The following is a 24580-nucleotide window of genomic DNA, read 5'->3' as shown; positions in this document are numbered from 1 at the left end:
CCTTTTCAAGCTCAGACCGGCTGCTGATTGGAGGGTGGATAAGCAGCAACCAGACACGGAGCCAGCCATGGGAACTTTTCCAGGTTCTCATTCAACATAGGAACGCCAGTAAAAAAAAAAAAAAAAATCAGGTTGATATTTTTTCCTGCTATTGTGCAAATTGTGCAAATTAATGCAGTCTACACCCAACTGATGAAGCACCAGGGAAAATCTTTGGCAATGTTTTTAATGGAGTTCAACATTTGCCAGTGTAACATACAATTCAGACAATACAAACATTTAGTACCTGGAGGCAGGAATGTATACACTATGCAGTGACATTAATTTGATCTACAGGGACGTTCAGTACCGAGAGGCACTGGCGTCGAAATCAGCCACCATAACCAGGGAACAGGCTTCAAATGAGTTCTCGTGTGATCAGAAAGAACAGTGTTTGACATCGCTAATGGTATGTGAGGAAGCAGCGTCAGACACCACTTGGCAAAGTATTGAGACAAAGCCATCGTGTTGTGTCTAAGTGTATTTTGAGCTGATTATTTTTCCAAACTGCGGAGAGGTTTGCCCTACAAACACGGAGCAGTTGGACACATGTACACTCTCACTTTCACTAGACCTGTTAAAGTCGATGCAAAGTAGACAGGATCAACCTTTCAAAGTAAAAGGACTGACACACATACTGCACACTGTAGACACCCCATTATTCACTCCCCCGAGTTAAAAACACTTCAGCCTAGAGGGATTAAAAATTCAAAGACAAAGATGCTTTTATGTCAGACTGAAGACATGAAATCCAAAGATTCTCTTTGTCCCAGACTTGGAGAAGCCCTGCTAGTGGTTCTATTTAGACCACAATTCGCACAAACAATCCCAACACCTCTGAATAATATCTGCTTTAGTGGATGGCAGAGACACACACACATTTCAACCAGCTACCCCCCACTTTCATTTAAAGTAGCAGAGGAAAACTGTGACTATCCTTGGAATATATTATTCTCAGAAAACATCTACTTTAATTAAGATCAGGCTGCCTGTAATCATGCTGGATTAAAAGTGTCCCAGAGAGGCAGCCCGAGGCTCCCTGAACAGAATTTCTTTAACAGCACTACATTTGGTCTTTTGAGTGTAAAAACACACTGCAACAGCGACCCAGTGTTACCTAGTTCAGACGTTAGTGTCATGAAATGAAAAGTGGGAAATTACAGAAGCACATGGCATATTTATGAACAGCAAGTAGCAGTTGAGGAAGTATCCTCATAATGCAGCGTCATTTTATGTTAATGTTACTGTCAGTCAGAGAGTCACCTTTTTGTAATGCTCCAAGTAACCGCATGAGAAAAAACAGGTCTGTGAGAACAACTGCAACACATTTAAGTATGGACCCATCCTGTGCGTCTGTTCACAGTCTTTTCTTGATGAGTTTTTCTAGTTTGCGGATGCGCGATGACTCCTGCTCAGGGGTGGGGGTGCTGAAGGAGAGAGAGGGGCCGCCGTCGGCCCCGGAAGGTGGAGTGGGTAGCCTCTGCCTGAAGAGCTCCAGCATGCTGCTCTGTTCACTGCGCTTCAGACCCTACACACACACACACACACACACACACACATTCACACAAAGACAAGATAAATCGATCTTCAAAAGTGAAACACAGTAGGAAAAACAGTAAGACTGTGCAACAAGAGTGATAATAATAGTTTAGCATTTTAAGAAACACGCTTCTTATTGCTGAACGTTAACTTGGTCTAGCTCCACAGTCAATACGTCGGAGTGGAGACGTGTTTCCAAAAATGTTGAGCTATTCATTCAAGTTATTGGTCAAACCAAACCAACCTTCATGTCCAGTATCTTCTGGAAGGTTTCAGGGTTGCCATCAGCCAGAAGCTTGATGTAGTTATCAACAAACACCACTGGTGGCTCATGTGGGGCCATCACCACCTGCAGAAAAGTAGAATTTAATGTTGGTTTCACCCTTTTCTTTGAACCATCATGGGGATGACCCAAGAGATCTTTAAATGATCCCACATGGGGAAGCTATGGGCCAGAGGAAGGAACGGGGGTTACATCTGGCAGAACCCAAGTCGCTGCAAACAAAGTTGAGATTATGTTTCTATATTTAGAAGCCCACTCCCCACTCTTTCCTTCCACGCGAGCGGGCAATAATTGGCTTCACTGGTAATTATTTTGGGGGTTCAGTGGGTTTGGGCAAAGCCTGGTGGCGAAAAGCAACAAAAGTTTAAAAGGGTCTTTCTGGATTGGATTCTCTGGGTTGTTTCCCCCCCCCCCCCCCCACACAACATAGACCGAATGGAAAACGAGGATCGGGTAGCATTTTCTTGCAGCCGTTACAAAGGAAGCAGACTAGCACATGTCCAACAGACCCCCACCTCCCATCTTGTGTGCACACAGAGAAGATTTTGCATTTGGTTCCTTCCAGCCTTCATTTAAAATCAGTCCTTTCAAGCTCTACTACTCTACTTACTCAACGTAAAATACATGAGGAGGGGAGCTGCACAGACAGTGAGACAGTGGTAGAGGAATCACAAGCAGCGGTGAAAGAGAGGGAAGAGGAGGCATGAAAGGCTCAGGATCATGTGGAATTCTTGTCTTTCTTACTAGACCTGCTGACTGAGTGATTTACTTGCAAACTGTCCTGGAGCAAGGCCAAGGGAAAGGCCTGTAGGGAACTCGTAAAAAGGGAAAGAAGGGGTGGGAGGGACGTTTAAGAATGAAAACGGGCATAAAAGGGGGAGAGAGAGAAACAGAGTGGGGAGGAGGGAAACATTCACGCTGAACAAGGGTGGGGATGGGGGTTGTCTTTTAAATACTCCCCACAAGAGAACTTCAGAGGTACTGTTGGGGAGAGAGTTGAGAGAGCTATGGTAGGCTGGGCTGGAAGAGTGTGGAAAACAGCCACGTCTCACAGGCATTGTGTTGGCCAAGAGAGGTCGTCTCACACAGATGTACAGAATCCTGTGTACATTCACCACAACTCACTCACATAACAGAAAATTTGTGTATTAAAATATAAAACTATAAACCTGGACAGCTACCTAAAGAGTTGGGAGAGCTTACACAAGGAAATCCTAAATAAGACAGGGATTATTGAATACTGAATATTAAATATTGAATATTGCCTTAGTTTAAAGCGGCACTAGTCAATAAGTACATATTAATAATAAACCAAATGACCATGTGCAACATGAAAGACATTGCTCACACAGAACTGACACCGAAACCTGCAGTTCTACTAAGCGCTGTGAACCATTTTAGCATCTTTCAGCTCAATGTTTTGGTAACTTGCTACAAAAGACAGCATTTTTTCCCCCACAAACAAGCACTGGTAAAGCCACCCTACACTACTTCCCATGACCAAACAGTAGAAAGAAATTTAACTAGCTAGTAACTGCTGTGGAGCGTTTAGCAGCAATTTCCATCAGGGGTCAACAGCACAAATGCCAAACAAGCAGCTGTTTGCTAACACATAACTTTATGAGGTGATAATATGTCAATTGTGTGTTAACAAGTGTTTACAGCGTGTTTTGCTGCTCCTGGAGGTGGTGTGAGGGGTAACCTGAGTAAACAGGATTACCAGCTCATTTATTAGATAATTATGAGAGTGGCTAATTTATAGAAAACGTTGTCAAAAACACAAACGTGTGAAGACTCCTGTTTACTCCTTTCGACTATTTGGACTATAGGGTACAAATCAAAACCCTTAAAAACAATAGTGTTGCAGTTTAAAGAGTTTAAAGAACTCTGTATGCAAAGAATGCACAAGGAGACCTGCTTAAATCTTCAATTGACCCGGTGAAGTGCTGTTTCTTGGTAGGGGTGAACCAGATTTAATTTCAAGCCACAGCATCAACAGTGTAATTTAAAACTATTGTTGAGGCGAAGCAGAGGAATTCTTGAATCAACTTTCTTTTGATGGGTTTGTCTTTGAACAGCTTAAGTCTCAGCCAAAGTGGAGGAACCTTGCACTATGTTGATGTGCAAAATGCTGGCTGGACTGACTAGAGCTACTCTTTTCTTATATTGTTTTGGTTTTCAAAGGCCAAGAAACGTTCACATACTGTAGGAAATCTTAGTAAAATGCAATACACAGAAGTATTTCTTCCATGACTTTTTGTTACAAGGGACAAACTGTAATTCTTATGGCACCTTATTTACATTAGGCAGCAGCATTATGACCCATTTTAGAGGTTATTATTTATCGATCATTTTTAGGTATAACTAATTTGAGAATTTCCATCGATATTATATTTGTTATTGTATATGTTAGCCAATTTCGTATCAGATTTCTAGCCCTGCACAATGATTATTTTGTGCTCTGCTATTGCAGTAATGCACATGAATCACTTGAAGGCCTTCATGCACTGTCACTTACATCTGTGCGAGTTCTTCAGAAGATATATAGATTCACATTCCAGCTAAAGGAGTCAGCGGATGTGAGTGCATTTTATAATTCTATAACGTGAATGCCCCTTTAATGAGTGGCAGATGAGTTGGAATTTATGTATATACATTCAGAGCATTTTCCAGGGAACAAAGACAGATCCTACACAGTTCATATGCAAAAGCAAGCAACAGTCAGAAGAGGTAGTCAAATATGACATAGCAAGAAGGGTTTGCTGACAGTCAGTGTCAGGGACTGCTTAAAAACAAACTTCATGAGCATGACAGCCAGAGTCTGACGAATTGTTATATAATGGTATGAATCAAAACTATTTTACTCTCTGCTATTGATCCACTCTTTTGACAGTGAATGCAAGGCTGACATACCACAGCAGGTCAAAATGATTGCCATAAACATCAAGACAGACAATCGTAGCTCCAGGAAGGAAACAAGGCCTTCTGGGAGTCCAAAGGAAATCAAGGGACAGGCAGGCGTGTACATTTCTGTACACTCCAGGGACAGTTAATTAGGGTGGGGTTAATCTACGGTAGCCACATACCAGTGTCCTCTTGGGTCTCACAAGGTTATTCTCAGTCAAAGCTAAGTGGCTGAATCCTGTGTTTGCATACCACACCGAAAACAACAATATACACGTTGAGCTGCATGTGAAGGTGTGTTTTTGAGAGTAGCCCCACGGTTGAAAGTCACACCTTTACACTGGCTGAAGGTCCACCACATACCGTCTTAACAACATATGTGTGTTTGTCTAATGCAGCCCATCTGGTACTTGTTAAATCTTTCCCTCCCTACTTCATGTGAGGTGGGTTATTTTATGGAAATATGCACATAAAATGCTGTTGTGAGTGGGGTTAAAGACACAATTAAAGGTTATTCTGCTCAAAATAAACTAAGTAGATAATCTGCTTGACTGACTCAAGACAAACATTTTAACGCTGGCTCGCCAGGCATACCACAAACACTCAAAACAGGGATGTTTGTTCACTTTATTGTTGCCTCTTACAATGGAAACTCAATCAGTGGAAAAAGCAGTTAGCTGCAGGTTGTGCCAGACTATTCTTGGTCAAGTGTTAGCATCAACACCAAAGTTCATGTTTAACTAGATGTGCTAGAGTTTCAACATTAAATCAGTTTAATGGTAAACATGTGAAAATCACTTAGACAAAAGGCTCTATAGAGTTCCGAGCCTTTAAAGGTCAAAAACTGAAGGTTGAGTTATAAAAACGACCATCATGAATTTATTCAACAAAGTTGAATCACCCAAGGTAAGTCATAAAATCTGAAGCACTCCAGGAAGACTGAGCGTTTCTGATTATATGTTTAAGATATACTATTTTGTATTTAGTATTGAACTCGAATTGTCATTAAATGTGTCCATCCGTTTACACTGGCAATGTAAACTGTTTAAAATAATCTGAGTGTTTTTCCAACATTCATCTCACGAAGGTTAAGTCAGGAGCTGCTAACACAAATGTACCTGAAAGCTGCAAAGCAAAAAAGGTCAGAACGGAGCTGTTGCACTGGAGTCTAGTTTTATTAAAGAGCTCTATCATCCTCACCTTAAGTATCATCTCAGCACGCGTCATGGCTTTCACCACTATCTTGGTGTAGCTGGCAGGTGCCTTGCGCAGCACCTGAGAGCCTATGGAGGGCAGATCCAGCAAGACTGTCTTCAGGGAGTGTGTATCGAGTAGGAGCTGGTGGGGAACGATATAGAAGACAGAAACTCAGCCATGTATAACAACAGTCATTCACGATCAAACATTTCTACCAGTACACAGAATTTATACATTGCATGAGCTTTCTGATGTAATAATCATGTAATAGCGGACACACATTCGCAGCATGAAATGTACTTACTTGCTCAGCTCCCACCATGCTGATAGGTTTACATCTGAACAGGTGGTTGATGAATTTGGGAATAAAAGAACTAAAGAAAGAAAGAAAAATTCATATTAACTTTAAGAACCTTTACTTACAGCTAATGGATAAAACACGATATGAATGTATGTGTGTGTGTGTGTGTGTGTGTGTGCACTATACTTTGTGAACTTGATGCAGAATTGCGTGAAGTATTTGCGTGTGGAGGCCAGATTATCTCTTATGATCGGCACATTTTGTTTAATGTGCATGATGATTGACGTCACATAAGGACTCTGGTCGCCCACGTGCTCCACACTCTGCCATGGCATCTGAGGGGGAGAGAGACAAAATTTAGGAGTTGTGTCAATCCCTTTAAACACATCTCACAAAGACATTTATTGACGTAGAAAATGCATACTGTAGTTTCTGAGTGATTAGTGTTGAAATAGAGACATTCACAAACACACATAGCCTACTACATCGTCTTAGAGTATATTTTAAGGTCAGAAACGTGATACTTTACATGATACTTAATGTACTGGATTCCAATATCATATATACTATGCGAGCTGATTACGTGAGTATGTGACAGTGCCCGACCTTGCTCATAGCAGTGAGAGCAGGGTCACATGCAGCATCAAGATCTTGAACAAGTAGCTGGATACTGTTAGAGATCACACTACAAAAAAACAAAAGAGACACTGTTAAAACATATTCTTCACAAAACATGCTCTTTAAAAATAATAACAAAACGTTGATCTGCAGTTGTCACTTACGTGCTAAATGTATCCATCTCCCCAGTCAAATTAATCCTCTCCATTAAGACTTTATCTACTTTCTCCTTTAGCTTCTCTTCCAACTGAAACACATAAACAAAAACATGAAGGCAACATGAAGGCACACACATAAGCACATAATAAAGCTAAAGAGTTCACTGATTAAAAGGTGTGTGGTTCTACTTTGTAACAGTGGATCAGATTAGCTGTATGGATTTCTTTAAACGGTATAGAAACATACATCGAACAATCAATTCCTATCCAGTGTCACTTCAGATAAAGTTCTGGTTTAAAACTAATTGAAGACACACATTTACACTTTCTTGGTCTCTGTATGTATTTATGTGCACATGCCTGTTGTGTGGTAGCCAAGCAGTATTCTGCAGTGCTAAGAATACTACAAATCAGACAGAGCTCATCTACAGTGAACTTTGCAGCTTCTGAGCCTTCTTTCTCCTTCAGCAGACTGGTAATGGTAAGACCCCCACTGTTACTGCTGGACCTAGACAGAAAAGAGAGACAGATGAGAGGGGAAAAGCAGCAGTTGACACAGAAAAGGGTAAAGATGATTTAGCAGAGAGGCAAGAGGGGCTAACATACTGTGTATACAATCCAAGAATGTGTAAAGTGTTCTTCAACTGAATAAAATCAGACTACAGCATGCCGTTTTTAGTAAGTGAGACACAATTGGAATAACCACAGGGAGATGAAAGTGTCAGGATGTTGGGCCAATGAGAGTGTCTGCGTGCGTCTGCAAGTGTCTGAGTGAGTCTTTCACAGAGTGTTTGTAGGCGGCTCACAATATGGTATACATTATTTACCGACTGCAAGCATGTAATTAACATGCGTGAATATCTGAGACAGAAACAGAGCACGCCTTTGTCTGTGTGTGTGTGTGTGTGTATGTGTGTGTGCGCACAACAGCCAGTGATGAGGTCTAATGTGGCCAGTAAGACATAGTTGTTTTTGCTGGTAGCATATTAGGCTTTGCCACAACATAACCAACTCCAGATTTCTCATAACATGCCATCCACTCCATCAAACACAGCAAGGACTGAAGACATTACACTTCTAAACAGTCCATCACCCTACCAAAACAATGAACCGATATGGGTGTGCCATGCTTGCTTGTAAAAAGTTAATACTAATTAAATCCACATTTGTGTCACTGCTGAGAAAATATAATGATTCTCATTGATGAATAATAGCAAGTAACAAGTGAGTATTTCAGTCAGAGGGACAGTGAGTGTGGGGCTGAATCTTAATAAACTAAAGAGTCTGTATTCAGTCATCCAGTGAAATGTGGCTGAATTATGGGTTTTTAATAGTTATTGAACTCTTGTTAGTAGAATCAATTTATCGTTGGTTTTGGCATTTTCATGGTATTTGTTGAATTATTTTGCAGAGACTCCAACTTGCGGACGTGGAAACATTATTTTGTATTTCAAGCAAAAGGGGGAAAGTTTCCTAGACACATACTATCACTGACATATTAAGACACTTTCAAAGTGAATCAGTAACTGATTCAAATACACACTGAAACCAATATGAAAGTGGATCAATATGGAAGCAGTTTGATTTGACTGTCGGTAGAATGTGCAAATTCAGCATCTGCATAACATCACATACGTAAGAAAGCTCACTTCTTGTTGTTTAAATGCCGAAACCTGAACCAGTCTTACTTAGGCAAGTTTCCAGAGAGGATCTTCCAAGCGTACTCTCTTAGGAATTTCTGGAAGACAGTCGTGAGGGCAATCATTGGTTCCCCAGTGCTCAGCTGGGAGCACTGCACCATGCACTTCTTGTAATAGACAAAGAGGTCCGCACAGCTGGGCAGCACTGCTCCACCCTCGTCTGTGCCCGCCTTGGGTGGTCCTTGTACTCGGAAGTCAGCCACAAATCGGTCGATCAGTTCGCCTAAGTTCCTGTAGATGTCCAAAAGTGTACAGCCAAAACAACACAGATTGGCATGCACACACACAAGTGGTTGGATTAGAGGCATAAAAAGAAATTAAATGAATCAAACAAAGGCATTTAAATATTAACAACAAATGATGTGTCATTAAGCCCAATAGATTATTACTAAATTAAAATAGAGAAGAATATATATATGTAGATATATAGAAGAAAGGTCTGTATTTCAAGCATGTCAAAATCTTCAGTGCTACAGTCAACAAGTCCACACTCTGTTGGTGTGGCCCCGTCCTACTGAATCTGAGCGCTAAAGCCAAGGACAAAACAACAAGGCCACTGTTCTCTCCTGCTATGTCCCAGTGGGGACAAGCTGATCTGGCTGTTTAAAGACTTTGGATTGAGCTGAAATGAGGTTGTAGCTGCAGAATAGGTCAATTCTGCTCACTTGGACAGATAATCAGCATTTAACATGCCCAAGAGCCAAGAGGCAGGGGCTACATACAAGCACAGCAGCTCCAGAACTGTATTAAGAGTGATCACCATGACCGGTTGAGAAGAGGGATTGATGAAGGAGAAATGAAGGATGGTGGTAGAAGAAAAGAGAAAAGGGGAAGTAACAAAAAGGCAAAAAGAAAACAGGACTGTAAAAAAAAAATAGAAAAACTGAGATGAAGGAAAATAGGACAGATACATAAATACGTATATATGAAGAGATGAGAGAAGGGTTAGCAAAAAGAAGAAAAAAAATTAGGAGGTGGGAACCAAAATAAGGCAGATCTGCTGTGGTAGCACTTATTCAACCCCTCTCTCTCTCTTTCTCCGAACGTCTGTGGTCATGCAGCTAATGGGAAACATTTCTGCCACAGTGGAGAAAGAGGTATGTACAGGAACAAGAGATGGAAAGACAGAAGAGGCAATGAAGCAGAATAGGAGGAGGGGGATCTGATTGATGAGTGGGCAATGGAAAAAGGACGCATGTGCCAGCTTTACGCACAACCTGCTTCTGATTCTGGATCTGGAAACCACGACCCAATTTGGTCTTGTCTACTTATATGAGCAGTGTTGTGTGTATGTGTGCGTGTTGCTCACTTGTCTTGGGATTCTATGTAGACATATAGATGAGGTTCGAAGCACTTGGAGACAATGCCATGGAAAGGGTTGTCCGGAGCTTTCGGCTTCCTGGGCTGAGAGAGCAGAGGAAAATGGCCTATTAATGAAATCAATCATTTAACCAATCAATTTATGTTTTGCGTCCCATTTAGTTTCTGCACACAAGAAAATCGTGAAATGACAAATGACCTGTTAGACAAAGGAACACAAGGCTTGTGCTTGTTGATCTTGTGAAGAAAAATAAGTTTAAGACTAAACAGCAAGTCAAGAATACTCTCTTGATTGCAGGTTGCTGCATACATGTTTCTTTGCCAAAAACCTTCATAAACATAACTTCTGAGAGTCCATCACAGGATGCAAACCCAATGGCGTGTCCAAATAATAATGCCAGGTTACAGTTTACAGAAACATGCAAAAGGAAGTAGTAAACCAGTAGTGTTGTTGTAAAAAGAAAAATACAGCGACAGATGAAAGAAAAATCCGCCTCTATCTAACTGGTGGAAGAAAATGTGTAGAAAACTGAAAGGACCACTTTATCCATCAAACATGGTGGTGGTTATGTTTTTAAAAAAAAAAAACAAAAAAAAAAACTAACTAATGAAACAGGCCTGGACAAAAATGATGGCACCCTTAACCTAATATTTGGTTGTGCAGCCTTCAAGGCAATCACTGCAATCAAGCGATTTCTATAACTCTGAAACATCTGCACCTGTCGACAGGTATTTTGATCCACTCCTCACAAGCAAACAGCTCCAGCTGTCTTAGGTTTGAAGGGTGCCTTCTCCAGACTACATGTTTCAGCTCTTTCCACAGATGTTCAATATGATGTAGATCAGGACTCATCGAAGGTCACTTACAGTTTGAAGATAGCGATGATGATACAGCTCGGTATGTATCATGCTTTACTGCTGATTACACTGCTGGTGGAAGTAATACTATCAATTTGCAGTTTAACTTATTTTAAGTAATTTTGCCTCAATGATTTTTACAGTCTGTACAATGACAGCCTCCGTCCTTAGACCCTCAAATCAGTTCAGAAATGACTTTCCCAGAAAAACACTAACGGTAAAAAAGGAAACTTCAGGAAGAGCAAACTGCAAAAGGCACACTGGAGCATTCTGTAAATCAGTCAAATGAATTTAAACTCACTGGACGGCATTTCACATTTTCATTATTCAGCAGAACATACGTCTGAGTCTGATGAATAAAACTGTGTAACTGTCTGTATATCTGTATACTTGCTGTCTGTACTGTATTTACTTCAGCCAAGAAAACAAATGTATCAGATAAGAAGTGAAACTATAACAGTACCTTCATGATGTGGAAAAGGAAGATGGGGTCAGTCAAGATCAACTTACCTTGGTCAGATCTTCATCCTTTTCTGTGCCCACATCCTCACCTGGCTCATCCTCCAAGAAGGGGTTAGTTGGATCTAGAGGGCTCTCTGGCCTCTTTTGCTGTATAAACACAAAAACAACTTTGTATTCTTTCCCACTTCTAAATTAAGACCATCAGTACTTATGATTCAGAACTACATGTTTATTTATTTGATAGACAATCCTCCTAATATTTACTCTTAATAATTAAAATAATGTCCACGCTTTACAACTGTCTTCCATGTCTATGTCAACCATTTCACGAGGCTTTGATGAAACACCTCCAATTATAAAATTCCACTCAGCCGGATTAATTATGAGACCCAAACAGGCATGGGTGTAAACTGAGGACAAAAGGGTCCGTGTCTAGCCTAAATATTATCATATCTGGACAAGCTTGTCAGTACAGTGTTCCGACGTAACTAATGAGCCCGACGTAATTTGTCTTTATCGCTTCCACCTCCACATGCAAACATGACCTGAATTAAAGGGTTTCTTCAGGGATCTGTGTGTGTAGAGCACAACAAGCTACTAATCAGGAGTTTCATTAAATGTGATTATGTTACTACCAGTGGCGAGAAATATCACAGAAATATTCTGCCTTAATGAGACCAATCTGCATGCTGCCATTTTGCTTATTCTACAGCAAAACCGCACAAAAGTCAACTCAAACACAACGTAAACACACACGCACAGACTGGAATTCATGGTCTGATTTCCTCTTTAGTTTCTATTCCAGCCAGAATAATTAGATTTACCAGACCTGTATTGTTACATTTTTATTGTGCATTTGTGTGTGCTTTTTCTTACTCCGGGTGCATCAGTCAAGGTGCATCCTGTGAAGCGTTTGGCCAGTAAACCCTCGAAGTTTGTCGTCCTCTGAATGGCAAACAGAAGCAGCTTCACCTCAATCTCCTTAGCCCGGGTTCGCATCACTTTGGCTAGCTCCACCCTTAAGAACACACAAACATATGAAAATGGACAAGGCTTTGACATCCCACTGATCCTTACTGGTATGTCACTGTGTCTTCTAGTCTTCTCTGTCTTCTCAAGCATATTTCTCATGACACTACTATGATTTTTGCCAGATGTTTATTTGGTTAGTTGTAGCTGGGAGCTACACACAGTGTCTTCTACTTTCATCTCTCATGGAGTAGAGGGGAAAAGACTGAGAATCGCGGACACTAGGTCAACGCTCATTTAGGTCACCTACGTCAACTGCACAGAAAGTTGCACTGAATCTGCAATCATGCCAGGCACGCTATACTCATGTGGTTCACTTCATAATGCAGAAAAGTTCCATGACCAATTTCTGAATTTTTGCCTCCTTAATTTACTATAATTTCGTGCAGAGACAAGGTTTAGGATCCGCAGAAAATGAACTAATTATACATCTTTAGGTTCATAGCTTATGTTTTCTATTAAACACATGTTCCTAGGTGGGTTTACTTGGTAATGTGGCAGAACTCCACAGCAATACGCTCCGTCATGCACCACTCTTCAGGAAACATCCGTCCATATTTCTCTTCGTAATCTACCAGTTGGCGCTTGATCCAGGCGTATCGGCGGTCGATCTTGTCCAGCCATGCAACCTGAGCAACAGGACAAAGTCCATTTTTATTAATAACCAAATTCTACTATTGTGTTAGTTACTTATTTACTGTAACTAGATAAGATCTTGTGCACTAGGATTGAAATTCTCACTCACATCTTGGTTTTCCTGGAAGAGCACCAGGTACTCTGACAGGTGCTGCCTGATGAACTTTTTGATGATTTCCTGTTTGATGCGCGCATCCAGGACATTGGCCACCAGACAGGCATCTCTCAGCACATTACTGGGCCCACCTGGTCTCTGGATGGAAAGAAAAGTTTAATATAAACTTTTTTTACTAGGAGAAAGAATGATAACTCTCCAGAAAAAGAAAAACAAAGGAAAACAAAAACTGGAAAACTGGATTTTTCAACTGCACAACATATTTACCTTGGAGCCCTGAGAGGGGAAGGCTTCTTCAAAATCTGCCAAGATCTGAGTCCCCAGTTCACTCTGAGCTGCTTTTACTCTAAAAAGGACCAAAAACAAGCACACTGAGCATATCACTGTTTTCTTAATCTTATAGCTAGCAGCCACAGTAAACTTCTCTCGACCAGCTACTGAGACTCTAACCACTCACGCTGCTCTGCAGCACCAGTACTGGTTGTGTGTCAAACTCAGATAAGCTTCTGTCAAAAAGTTTTCAAAAATCTCTCACTAAGTCTCACTAAGACCAAGCTGTCAGCAGCAGGCCTGGTCATATACATGTATATTCAGCACATGGTGGAGCTACAGACATCCAACTAATTCACCTGTATGTGCGACAGTTGAGTAGTGTGGTTGAGTAGACAGAACAACAATAAACACTGATGAGGAAAAGGCATAATAAAAAATTATTAAAGTTGCTCCTGTTGAAAGGTGACAGCTGCACTGACTCCAGTTAGTCACGGTCCAAAGTACTGCCACGACAAAGGCTTATTCCCCTCATAGAATTAATGCCAGGAGTAAAGGAGTAAAGCCAGGAATAGAGAAATGTCAGGGGAAAGCTGTCATAAAGCTCTAATATTCATATTAGTCAGTAACCTGTAGTATCACATTTTAAACTCTGCTTTTAACAGAGCTAGAAATACCATCTCTAGGTTTAATGGACTGTGCAAGTACTTCTTTGTTATTTTAATAGTTAGTTTTAACCTTCTTTATTACAATGTTAAATACTGCAGTACCTCAAGAAACATTTACATTTAAAACTGTCAGACTATGAGGTTTTCATATCATAGTGATATTTCAGCTAACTGAGATCCATTCACCTCACACCTCCATCTTCTTTTTATTTAATTTTTGCATGTGGCGGTTTACAGCTTACTCATTTAAAGTAGATGTCTTCTTCTTATCAGCTATAGAAAAATGGTTGTAGGGTTGTGCTGTATCGTATACGCCACGGTACATCATCATCATAAATCTGCTATGTGATTAGAATTTGTCATATTGCCATATTGTTGATATAGTTTTGTGATCATGTGCTGGTATATGTGCTGCAACATGGGCATCTCACACTACAAAGTGATGTTGAAAACCTGAAACAACGAAAGGTGGAAAGGGATACAAATATGTTCAGTTACGTAGAAACGCCGCGAATATGAGGACGAGATAATGGCAGATGTTAGGCCAAAGTCATGATACCAATTTAAAACATTGGCAGGGACAAAAAAAAAGAATGGACCCTTGACACAACATGTTATTAAGGAAACATTTTACTGTATTTTTTATATTTCTGATGATTAGTTTGGTCCATATCTCTCACCCCTAGTTATTATATAGAACAACATGACAATAACAAAGAGCTGCTGTTTGTGGTAATTTTGCAAACTCCCACCTAATCCTTTATCCTCTTTCTATGTGAATTGCTTACTACAGTATGTTTGTCTGCAATTTTCCTTGTCACTGACTCTGTCTGCTCCTTCTAGCTAAAATATTATGGAGGCTGATGTGTTAGCTTGCCAATGTTTCTGACAGAGACTACTGATATAATTCTTTTAACCATTTGTATCCAGACATCTGTCCTGCCTACATACTCCCATGCCTTTCCCTTCCCTTTGTTTCTCCTGTCATCTTTTTATCCAGCAGTCAATTCTTCCACACAGCTGTTAATTTGGTAAGAACACTGTTTGCCACACCTCAGTAAAAGCAGAACAAAAGGTTATACTTCTTTGTTTTGCAGGATCAACAACACTTTGAACATCAAGTTGGACAATGTGTCCCGAATGGATTCTGGGGTTCTTGGAAAATATTCGTAAAAATGGAAATTTGTAATCAGACAGAGCTATGGGAAACAACAGTGTATGGTTGTTCTATGTGTGTGTGTGTTTGCGTGTTTTAATAAAATACCACATTCAGATTTTGCATGTGAATCTCTCCAAAGCAAACAAACATTTCTAATTGTACCATTAATCTTACACCACAAAATGACAGACATGTTGCAAGCTTGCAAGTGCATAGTGTGATAAATACGCTTGAAAGCCCCCTTGGAAAAGTGTGCCCCTAATCTCTCATCATGGACGAAATGCTGGCATGACAAGACCCTATTCAGTGGCCTTCCTTCCTGTGTGCTTTTGCATTGTGTGTCTGAATATCTGCATAAACATGATATAATACATAAAATACTTCCAGACCAATACTGTAACCACATTTCCAGAGTCGAGCTGAAACAGAGGAGTCTGAATATTTCAGCTCTAAGTACAGCTCAGGCTCTACGCTGCTCATCACATATACATTACCAGTAAGTTATTTACCTCTCAGAAAGCTGTCTGATCTGGGGGATGCCCATGTACTTGTGGAAATGTTCAAGCACATTGACCACTCCCTGTAGCAAATTGGCCACCTCACCATACTGCCTCTTTCTGGTCATGGCTCTAGAAGACAACATGAATTATTTGTATCATTATTATTATTATTTGGAATAATGGAACATTACAAGTTATCAAGACAGTGAACTCTATGTGGGAAAAAATAAGCTGCTAGTTGTAATCATCAATGGTCAATCTGATTATCAATCATGAAAACTGACTGAACAAATTAAAAGACAGCTTCTGGAAGTTCCTGAATTAATAATATAACATATCACAATTACTAAACTACTAAAATACCTAATTATGGTGAAATAACCTTTAGGGATAACCTGAGTCAGTCTTTTTGGTGAGAAATATGATTGTACCCACTCTAAAGAATCCACTCCCCCTGCCAACATATGCAGGTGGTTGAGGGTGGTGATGGAAGTAGTGAGGTGGCGCTTGGCATGGTCCAACTGTTTTATGTCCCTCGTAATCTCCTTGACCTGTGAAGGAAAACAAACAAAGCAGAGAGTTTGGTCAAAGAAGAGAACAGAGAAAGAGAAAATTGCCTGGAAGAAAGGAAGAGGTAAATGTACGGGGATGGGAGGGAAGAAAGAAAGAAAAGACGAATAAATGGAGAGCTTGCAGTAATAGGACAAAGAGAAAGAAAGATGAAAGCCACACCCATTGAGTGGAGAAATAATTGCTCCTACGGGCCTCCTGAGGAAGGGTCTCCTAGCCAATCTCCCCCCTCATCCTTTTTCTACTCACCCAGCCTACTGGCCTTCCTCTGACTCTCACTGAGACACACACACACACACAAAACACAGCGCTGCTTGCAACAGGCACATGGAAGGCGCATTACCTCGACTTTAAATAGCTCACCCCACTGTCCCATATTGAAGGAGGGAGGATGCAGGCTGCATCTCCCCTAGCCATACAATATAAGCTTCAACAATCCACTTCTACATATGTGTGTGTGTGTGTGTCTGTGTGTGTGTGTACGTACCATTTGTTCAGACTTCTCTGCCTTGTCTTTGATGTCTTTGATTTTGCCAAAGAGCTGCTGGATAGCTATCTGGGCCTCCTCCAATGCCTGCACAAAACAGAGTAATATGAAACATAATGACACAGACAGATTTGAACTTCTATTTAGGAACCACTGAGTCTGTGTGTTCATGGACACCATTAGAAATCAGTGGTCTCAGCACATTACTTTTTTGCGTTTTAACCCTTATCTAACCAGGTAGAATCCCACCGATGTTAGCAACATTTTGTTGGAGATAGTCCTGGATGCAATAATGCCAGAACACCTGAAGTATACCTGATGTACTGTTCCATATGAGGTAAAATACACGTATTCATTGTGGGTAATAACTTCTTTTGTTTGTATTTACTCTATAGAAATGAACCCTCTTACTGTACTGTAGTTCACTAAGCTGACAGTCAGGCTAACAAATGCATATTTAACTGCCTGCTGGTGTCTGGTGGAAATATCAAAAAATGCCATGACAGTCTGGATTTTCTTTTATCCACAAATTCATGGGCAAAGAACATGGAAACTGTCAGCAGCTGATGGATTTGTTATTCTTCTGTTTTAATTAAAATGTATATCACCATATACAGTATAAGACACAATTTAACTTCAGACTTCTATGTTGTAAGAAGCAGGGTGGTGGTTTAAATATTTGTGTGGGGTTGTGGTGTGCCAGACCGGGTCAATTTTCCAAAAGATTATTTGTCCTCACCACTGGATTTTGTCAATGTGAAAACTTATCCTGTTAATACCCAATCCCTGAAATGTCAAGCAGCACTATAAAGGCTAAATAGATCATTATCAGTTTTACCAGCCTATAAAGCAAGACCAGGTTCAATAACATCTGACAGTTAAAACTGTAAGATGGTTGAACTAATATTTCCCCAACATCTCACATGTCAACTCTTTGATGGTCCTAAAATGAATTTTTGCTGACATCTGATGGCAAGGTTACTGGTTTCACTAGTTTCACAAGTTTGCCTCTCTCTCTTTCTCCCTCCATCACTCACACACTCACTCACAGGAATGCTAACAGACAGCACCAGCTGTGCAAGGAATTTACCATTTTTACAAGCACCTCTAAGTTCTAAGTGGACAGAGAGTAAGCAAAGACACAAAACCTTGCACGTGTACACACACACACACACACACACACACACTGTAAATACAGCTTGCTCTGGCAGCAGAGGATTCACTTTCCTTCCTGTACGGTCTAAAAGAGCAATGCTGTGTGACAGTGTAGAGGAGACACAGAGTCAAGACGACGCCAAATGACCAGGTCATAAAACTAACAACAGCAACTACATACTTTGGCATTTAATCCTCCAAGGTGAGTTTTAACTTATGCTGTTCAACTAAGCTAAAACTTAATGAGCTCTGTATAAAATGAATTTACATTAACATGTCTGCTGTGCAGACTAGAGACAAATATTCATTACTGTTAATTAGCCTACAGTCAATGTGAGCAAAAGTTGAAACTACATTTTATGCTTCACAGAAGCCTTTGGCTGTTAGGTGACTGGATACATGAGTTGGAAAAATGAAGGCAGGTTATGTGATTACACTTTTATCTGAGTCTTAGGCGGAAGGGAGTGCCACTGAATCTTTAAAGAGGTTCCCAGGAGGAGATGTTGAGCAAACAAAATGCATACAGGGCCAGAAGCTCTGAGGTTGCAATTGTCGCTCATGCAGACTCAGCTGAGTCAGTCTGGCTGCTTTCCTAGCGCTCATTTCCTGTATTTAGCCTTGAGGAAAGCAGAGAGAGACCACTGCCCAGCAGGCGCCTCCATGCCTGAGATGCTATCTGCTCTCACACATGCATACATGTACACCAGTGTATTCCTAACATATATTATTATTTAGTAGCACATGTTTGAGTTAAAAAAAAGAAAAGGAGAGTTTCTCTTTAAACTTAGAACAAGCTTTAGATGTGCTCCTCCTTCTCACAGACATGAATAATGGGTATATTAAATGGTACTTTAAGTACTGAGTTTAAGGCCAAATGCAATAAATTAGATCAACACACTATGGTTATTTTAACAGCTTGATCACTGCCTGAGCTCCATGTAAACATTTCTAAAGAGATAATTTATACAGAACAGCGTTTCACTTAATAGAAAGAAAAAAAAAACCCAACACAACATGTTTTCTATGGAATAACTCTTGATTGTAAAATGTGTTTTATCATAGTTAAGCTTGACAGAAAATAATATCCACAGCACCACTTTCTAATGCATTCTGCTATAAATGGCAATATGCTACAGTTCATCCTTGATTGTTTTATTTCCATTTCATAGTTGGTTTTGGAAAAAATGCACAATTTTGGCACAGTTGGTTTTTGCAGATGATGAAATAATAAATCAGTCAGATATAATAGTACTGAAAAAGTCACTAAAATAATGGAGGTATGCACTAATAGAAACCTGCACATTGTGAACACCTTAAAATTGTTTGTTGTTTGTATGAGAAAATGAAAGCATGGAAACTAAAACAAGACGTGAACAGCCAACAGAGTTCACATGAAATATTTAAATTAAGTAGATTTTATAGGAAAACTACCCAACTCTGCATTTTCTAATCCTCTTGATACAACATTGGACATAAAAGAAAAATACAAATGCCATTTAACATTTTCTCCATTTTGTTATGTTACATGTTTTAAAAATATGACACTCATATTGAGTTCTGGTGAATCCTGTTCACCAGAACCCTAATCCTAACCCTAACCCCTGATCATCCTTAAGATGTTTCTACAACGTACCTGGAGCTCTGTGGGAAATTCAGTTGATTGGACATGATTTGGAAAAGGCATACACCTGTCTATATAACAGTTCACAGTTCACAGTGAATGTCGGAGCACAAAACAAGCCAAGAAGTCCAAGGATTTGTCTGTAGACCTCTGAGACAGGATTGTATCAAGCCACAGATGTGAGGAAGGGTACGGAAAACATTCTGCAGCACTGAAGGTCCCAACGAGCACAGTGGCCTTAGACTTGAACCCGATTAAACATCTCTGAAAATGATCAGAGATCTGAAAATGGCACTGATGGTCCTTATCCAACCTGATGGAGGTTGAGAGGTACTGCAAAGAATAATAGGAGAAACTGCCCAAACATAGGTGTGCCAAGCTTGTAGCATCATACTGAAAAGGTTTGAGGCTGTAATTGATGCTAAAGGTGCTTCAAGTATTGAGAAAGGCTATTAATACTTATGTATACTTAATTTTGATGAAAATATTGAATTTAATCTATTTTGGAATAAGACTATCACATAGCAAAATTGTAAAAAGAATTCTGGATGCACTGTACTGTTGTGCACAGCAGGTCTCTACAGAAAATGCTTGAACGCCAATTAACTAACAGGAATGTGAACAGTAGGCAGTAACTGATAAGAAATGTTTGATCTAGTTAATGAGCTGCTCACAATCAAACATCCACACACGCTTTGCAACCAAAACTTTCATTATAACAAAAACGAATCCATGCTAAATAACCTCTCCATTAGAGCTATAACATTGAGCACAGCTGACTGTGGAGTAGGTGTGCATGCTGTATCCACATCACTATGACAACAGGCAGGCAAGAACACGTACTATATCAGCTGTGTGGTGGAGGGAAACTCTAGGCTGGGCTAGATACAGATATTTTGATCGTGTGTGCGTGTGTGTGTGTGTAAAGGCGTGTACATGCCAGGAGAATCCCACAATCTGCCCTCATCTTCAGCACTTTAGGAAATAGCATCTGTAATATTATGACCACATGAAATCATGAAAGTTAGAAAAATAAGTGGAAATTGCCCAGAAATATGCCACATTTAAGTGCCGTCAGGATGGACTATGTGTCATTATAATTGAGTCTGTCTCTCTGCCATTGGACAGCATGTATTACAGTCAATCATACTCTCTCCAATTTGGCTCAATGTAATCCAACTTTAACAGCTGCTATGATAAAAGACAAACTACAAACTACATGTGCAATAAACTCAATATAACACAAGCAAGAAACACAGTAACTTAAAAAAGTAACACAGACATCAACACACTAAATACAACCTTCATTAGTCACCAGCGTCTGACCACTAACACAGTCTAGTTTCTACTTTCTGACACACGCTTACAGAGAAAAAGGAAAACAATTCTCCAGACTTCCCCTACATTCCCTGTTCTCCAATCCTTTCACTCCATCCTTCTCCATAACTGTTACTTTTGGTTTTATCATGAGACTTTGCATTTAGCTCAGTGAGTGTTAACAGTAAAAATCACTTAATTGCTAATCCTGTTGGTTTTTTGAAATGAACACCTCTCCATCTTTCCGTCTGCAGAATAGATTTTCCCTCTGGAAATGTTGGAATTCCGCAGTGGGGCTGGAAAAACAAACTAAAATTATTGTGTGTGACTGTATAATGTTATTGGTCTGGAGAAAATTTAGAGCGTTTCCGCTACTAAACGGTAGCTAGCTGGAAAAGACAGGGCCACCGGGCCAGACACCCTGACGACAACACACACCTAATCATGTCAACTGGTCAGAACATACTGTTTGCAGCTCACCCATCAGGTGTCACTTTCCTTTTAAGCCACAACTCCCCTGACAGTGCAAAGACCTGGATTAAATCATCTGGGGCTGTTCTTTTCCAACATGCTCCCACAAAAAGAGGCAGAGAATCAAAGACTGGGTTTTACAGAAATCTTAGTATTTACGTACATACAGGAATCTCTTTCCCAGAGTGTTTTCCGTAAAGAGGGCTAGTTTGAGCAGCGGGACTGAATCTGAGTCATCTTGTCCTTTTCCATGGAAGCAGTGTGTAGAAAGGAAAGAGCAAGAGAGGGGTAGGAGCATGTTTTTCTGAGTTGGGAGCAACCACTGACATTGTTCTAACGTCTGAAGAAGGATGCTGTTTTGAACACCACAAGTAATGAATCAGCATTGTAGTGTCCACGTACAAAATCCCATGTGGTTGTTACGCTCCCTCATTTCCTCCAATTTGGCATTCATGGTCTACGTGTACCCCGACAATAATATATGAGAAACATTACTACACACTTAATTTTCCCTCCTTGTAGGCTAAAGCACAAACCAACAAACCACTGGAAACTATTCTACTGTCTACCTATCATAACAAATCCATTACAAAATACAATTCAATACTATTCAATTTGTTCTTTTAAACCTAAATGTGATACCCAGCAAACACAATTAAAATTAGTTGCTGCACTTCTTTTCAGGACAACAAATACAAATCAGTTTTGATTGTCAGACAATCAGTTTTTCTCCAACAACTGCAGTTTGTTTCTTCATGACCTGCAGCTCAACCTACCTGTCTGCCATCTTGGCCTACGTTGGTCTGGCCTCTCACTACTGTCCTGATGTTGTCATCTAGACGGCTGGACGTCAGGAAATGGAAATGAGATGCATCAACAGTAAAATAAAAACAGAAGTGAAAACGTATAATTATGATGATATCATTTACACCTACTCACCGAATCTTCAGACGAATCTTATTTACCACATCATCAATATTGGCCAAAGACTGAAAGAAAATACAGTCAAGTAAGTCAAGAAAATATGAAGCAACTACCTATCATCGTAAAAAATGGATTACAGTGACCCCTAATGGGTACCAAGTATACATACAGTTCATGCATTTCAACATTTTATTAAGATAAAGCCTAAAAGTCATTTAGGATTAATAATACATACTGTAAAAATACATGTGCATATATAAAGTACACACGTACATCAGCACCTATGTATAGTATCACTACATACACTGACATGTATTTTTACATAAAAATATTCGCGTTCAATAACTTTTCATCTGTGTATAGACTCCCAATTTATGCAACTGCCCTGGTTTTTAAAGTACAATATCACATAAAGCTAAGATTAACTGGCTTTTCAAGTAAATACATTTTGACATGTTACAGTAAGAAAAACTGTAAGAGTAAATAATAAAATCTGTGATGGCTAGATTTCATTTAGCTCCTCCACATCTCTTCTCAGACCTGATTTAGTGTCAGCACTTGTGACATCTGAGCTTTGCAACTGTGACAGATCAAAACATCTGCTGCGAAAAATGACAGTAAGCAACAAACAGTTCTCAACTAATCAAAAATAACAACCAGTTTACGTGTGTCATATCCTACATCAGGCTGGTCCAGACTAAAACTGATACCAGTGTGCACATCCCAAGTGAAAACCTATCTGCACTTCACTTCACCTGTTCAGTGGGAAACAACGTGTTGATGTATTCCACAGCATTGAAATCTGCTCTGTCCAGCGGGTCTTGGCTGGGGAACACCTTACACAAAATACAAAATACATTTTAGATACAAAGTCAGAGCTACACTGAATGTTTGACAGTGGGATAAAAGGTCTTTAAACACGGATGTTAGGACTTACAACCTGCACATACAGTATTATTGTGTGCTGATAATGCTAAATGAGTCATGTAATTACAGGTGCTACTGTTTGTCACTCACGTTAACATTCATTGAAATGTTAAAGCCAAATACAGCTTCGCAAACTAGCTTCACGTCTAATATACAGCATTGGTTAACCTAAACACAAGATATTAAGTTAAGTACTGTCAATGCTAACGGACTTTAATGTTTTATAGCGGTCTCATCCAGTCAGCTCGTAGGGTCTTAGCCTGCTAACAGCTGTCTGAGGAGTCTCAAGCCGCCTAACACCGATTAAAAACTGCATTAGTGAGCAGGCTGAACGGCTACCTGTTCGATGGCTAGTTGCACTTCTGGGGTTAGATGCAAAATAGCCTCCAAATCCTCAGCTAATTCAAATTCTTCTTCCTCCATCATTGTCAAAACAAAATCAAACACCTCTCCGGCATACTACTTCCTGGTGACAAAGGCTTCTGGGAAATTTGATGACATCACGAAAGAGATGCTTTCGGGGCTGTCGGAAATTAGCGTGATTATCCTGTAATACGTATCCACGACTGTAATCAAGCACAAACCTCTCTCGCTGCCTCCTCGGCCGCATCTCTTTGTTGTTCGGTGAAAATCTAATCTCAGTCAGGTCCTCTCAGCCTCTTTAAAGTGAACATGAATGATCCAAACAATATTTGTGTTTATATCAAAGTGGGTGATAAATTGTGATGTGGCAATTAGGGATAGGCAGTGATTAAGAGATAATTGTTGTTAATTACAATTATTTAGGGTGTAATTATGTACTATGTTGCAGCCTGACGTTCAAAGTACACAACAGCTGCCTCCTTTCGCGATTTTAGTTTTCAAAGTCCAAAATTATACAACTGCTGGACTTTTTCTACAACATCTACACATGCCTTTGAATTCCTTTTGTTTTATTTATTTAATTTTTTTTTTTTTTTGGACGGGTGGGGGCAAATGAAGTGTGTTATCTATTGTTTTTTTTTTTTTTACAGCTCAACTGAAGAACTAACATAATATAATTTTTATTGCCTTTGTTCAGAATCATTACACACCTGCATATTGTAATGAGGAGCATGGGGAGGCATCAAAAGATAAACAGAGCATCATAATAATTACAGATAAAATTAGATACATTTATATACAAAGTGCAGTTTATGTAGAACCTATGCATATTTCATATTTTTATTCCTTAATGGTCTGTGTGAACAGAGGAGATGTAAAGCTCTTCTCTTCCTTTCTCAGAATATTTAATTACATTTTATATAACATTATAACCTGTCCTGCTACTGCCTGCCCATCATGGTCTGTCCTAATTTGTAACATGATTTCAT

General features: G+C 39.9%; 1 protein-coding gene across 1 annotated transcript; it reads right to left on the bottom strand.

The window, feature by feature from the left end:
* Positions 1-210: 210 nt before the first annotated feature.
* On the bottom strand, positions 211-23711 carry vps53 (VPS53 subunit of GARP complex). The gene is made up of 22 exons (XM_026367292.1): positions 23568-23711; positions 23057-23137; positions 22317-22366; positions 22154-22220; positions 16814-16900; positions 16192-16307; positions 15766-15885; positions 13427-13505; positions 13154-13297; positions 12895-13037; positions 12256-12397; positions 11428-11526; positions 10049-10143; positions 8728-8970; positions 7400-7547; positions 7046-7128; positions 6870-6948; positions 6450-6598; positions 6267-6336; positions 5966-6103; positions 1823-1927; positions 211-1567 (listed from the first exon to the last, which is right to left on the bottom strand). Exons 1-22 carry the CDS (start codon positions 23652-23654, stop codon positions 1397-1399), a joined length of 2496 nt encoding a protein of 831 aa, XP_026223077.1. The 5' UTR covers positions 23655-23711; the 3' UTR covers positions 211-1396.
* Between the last annotated feature and the right edge of the window lie 869 nt (positions 23712-24580).

Source organism: Anabas testudineus, chromosome 13 (genome assembly GCF_900324465.2).
Source record: "Anabas testudineus chromosome 13, fAnaTes1.2, whole genome shotgun sequence".
In the NCBI taxonomy this organism is placed as follows: Eukaryota; Metazoa; Chordata; class Actinopteri; order Anabantiformes; family Anabantidae; genus Anabas; species Anabas testudineus.
The sequence above is the reverse complement of the archived record's forward strand: the minus strand, read 5'-3'. Positions and strand labels throughout refer to the sequence as shown.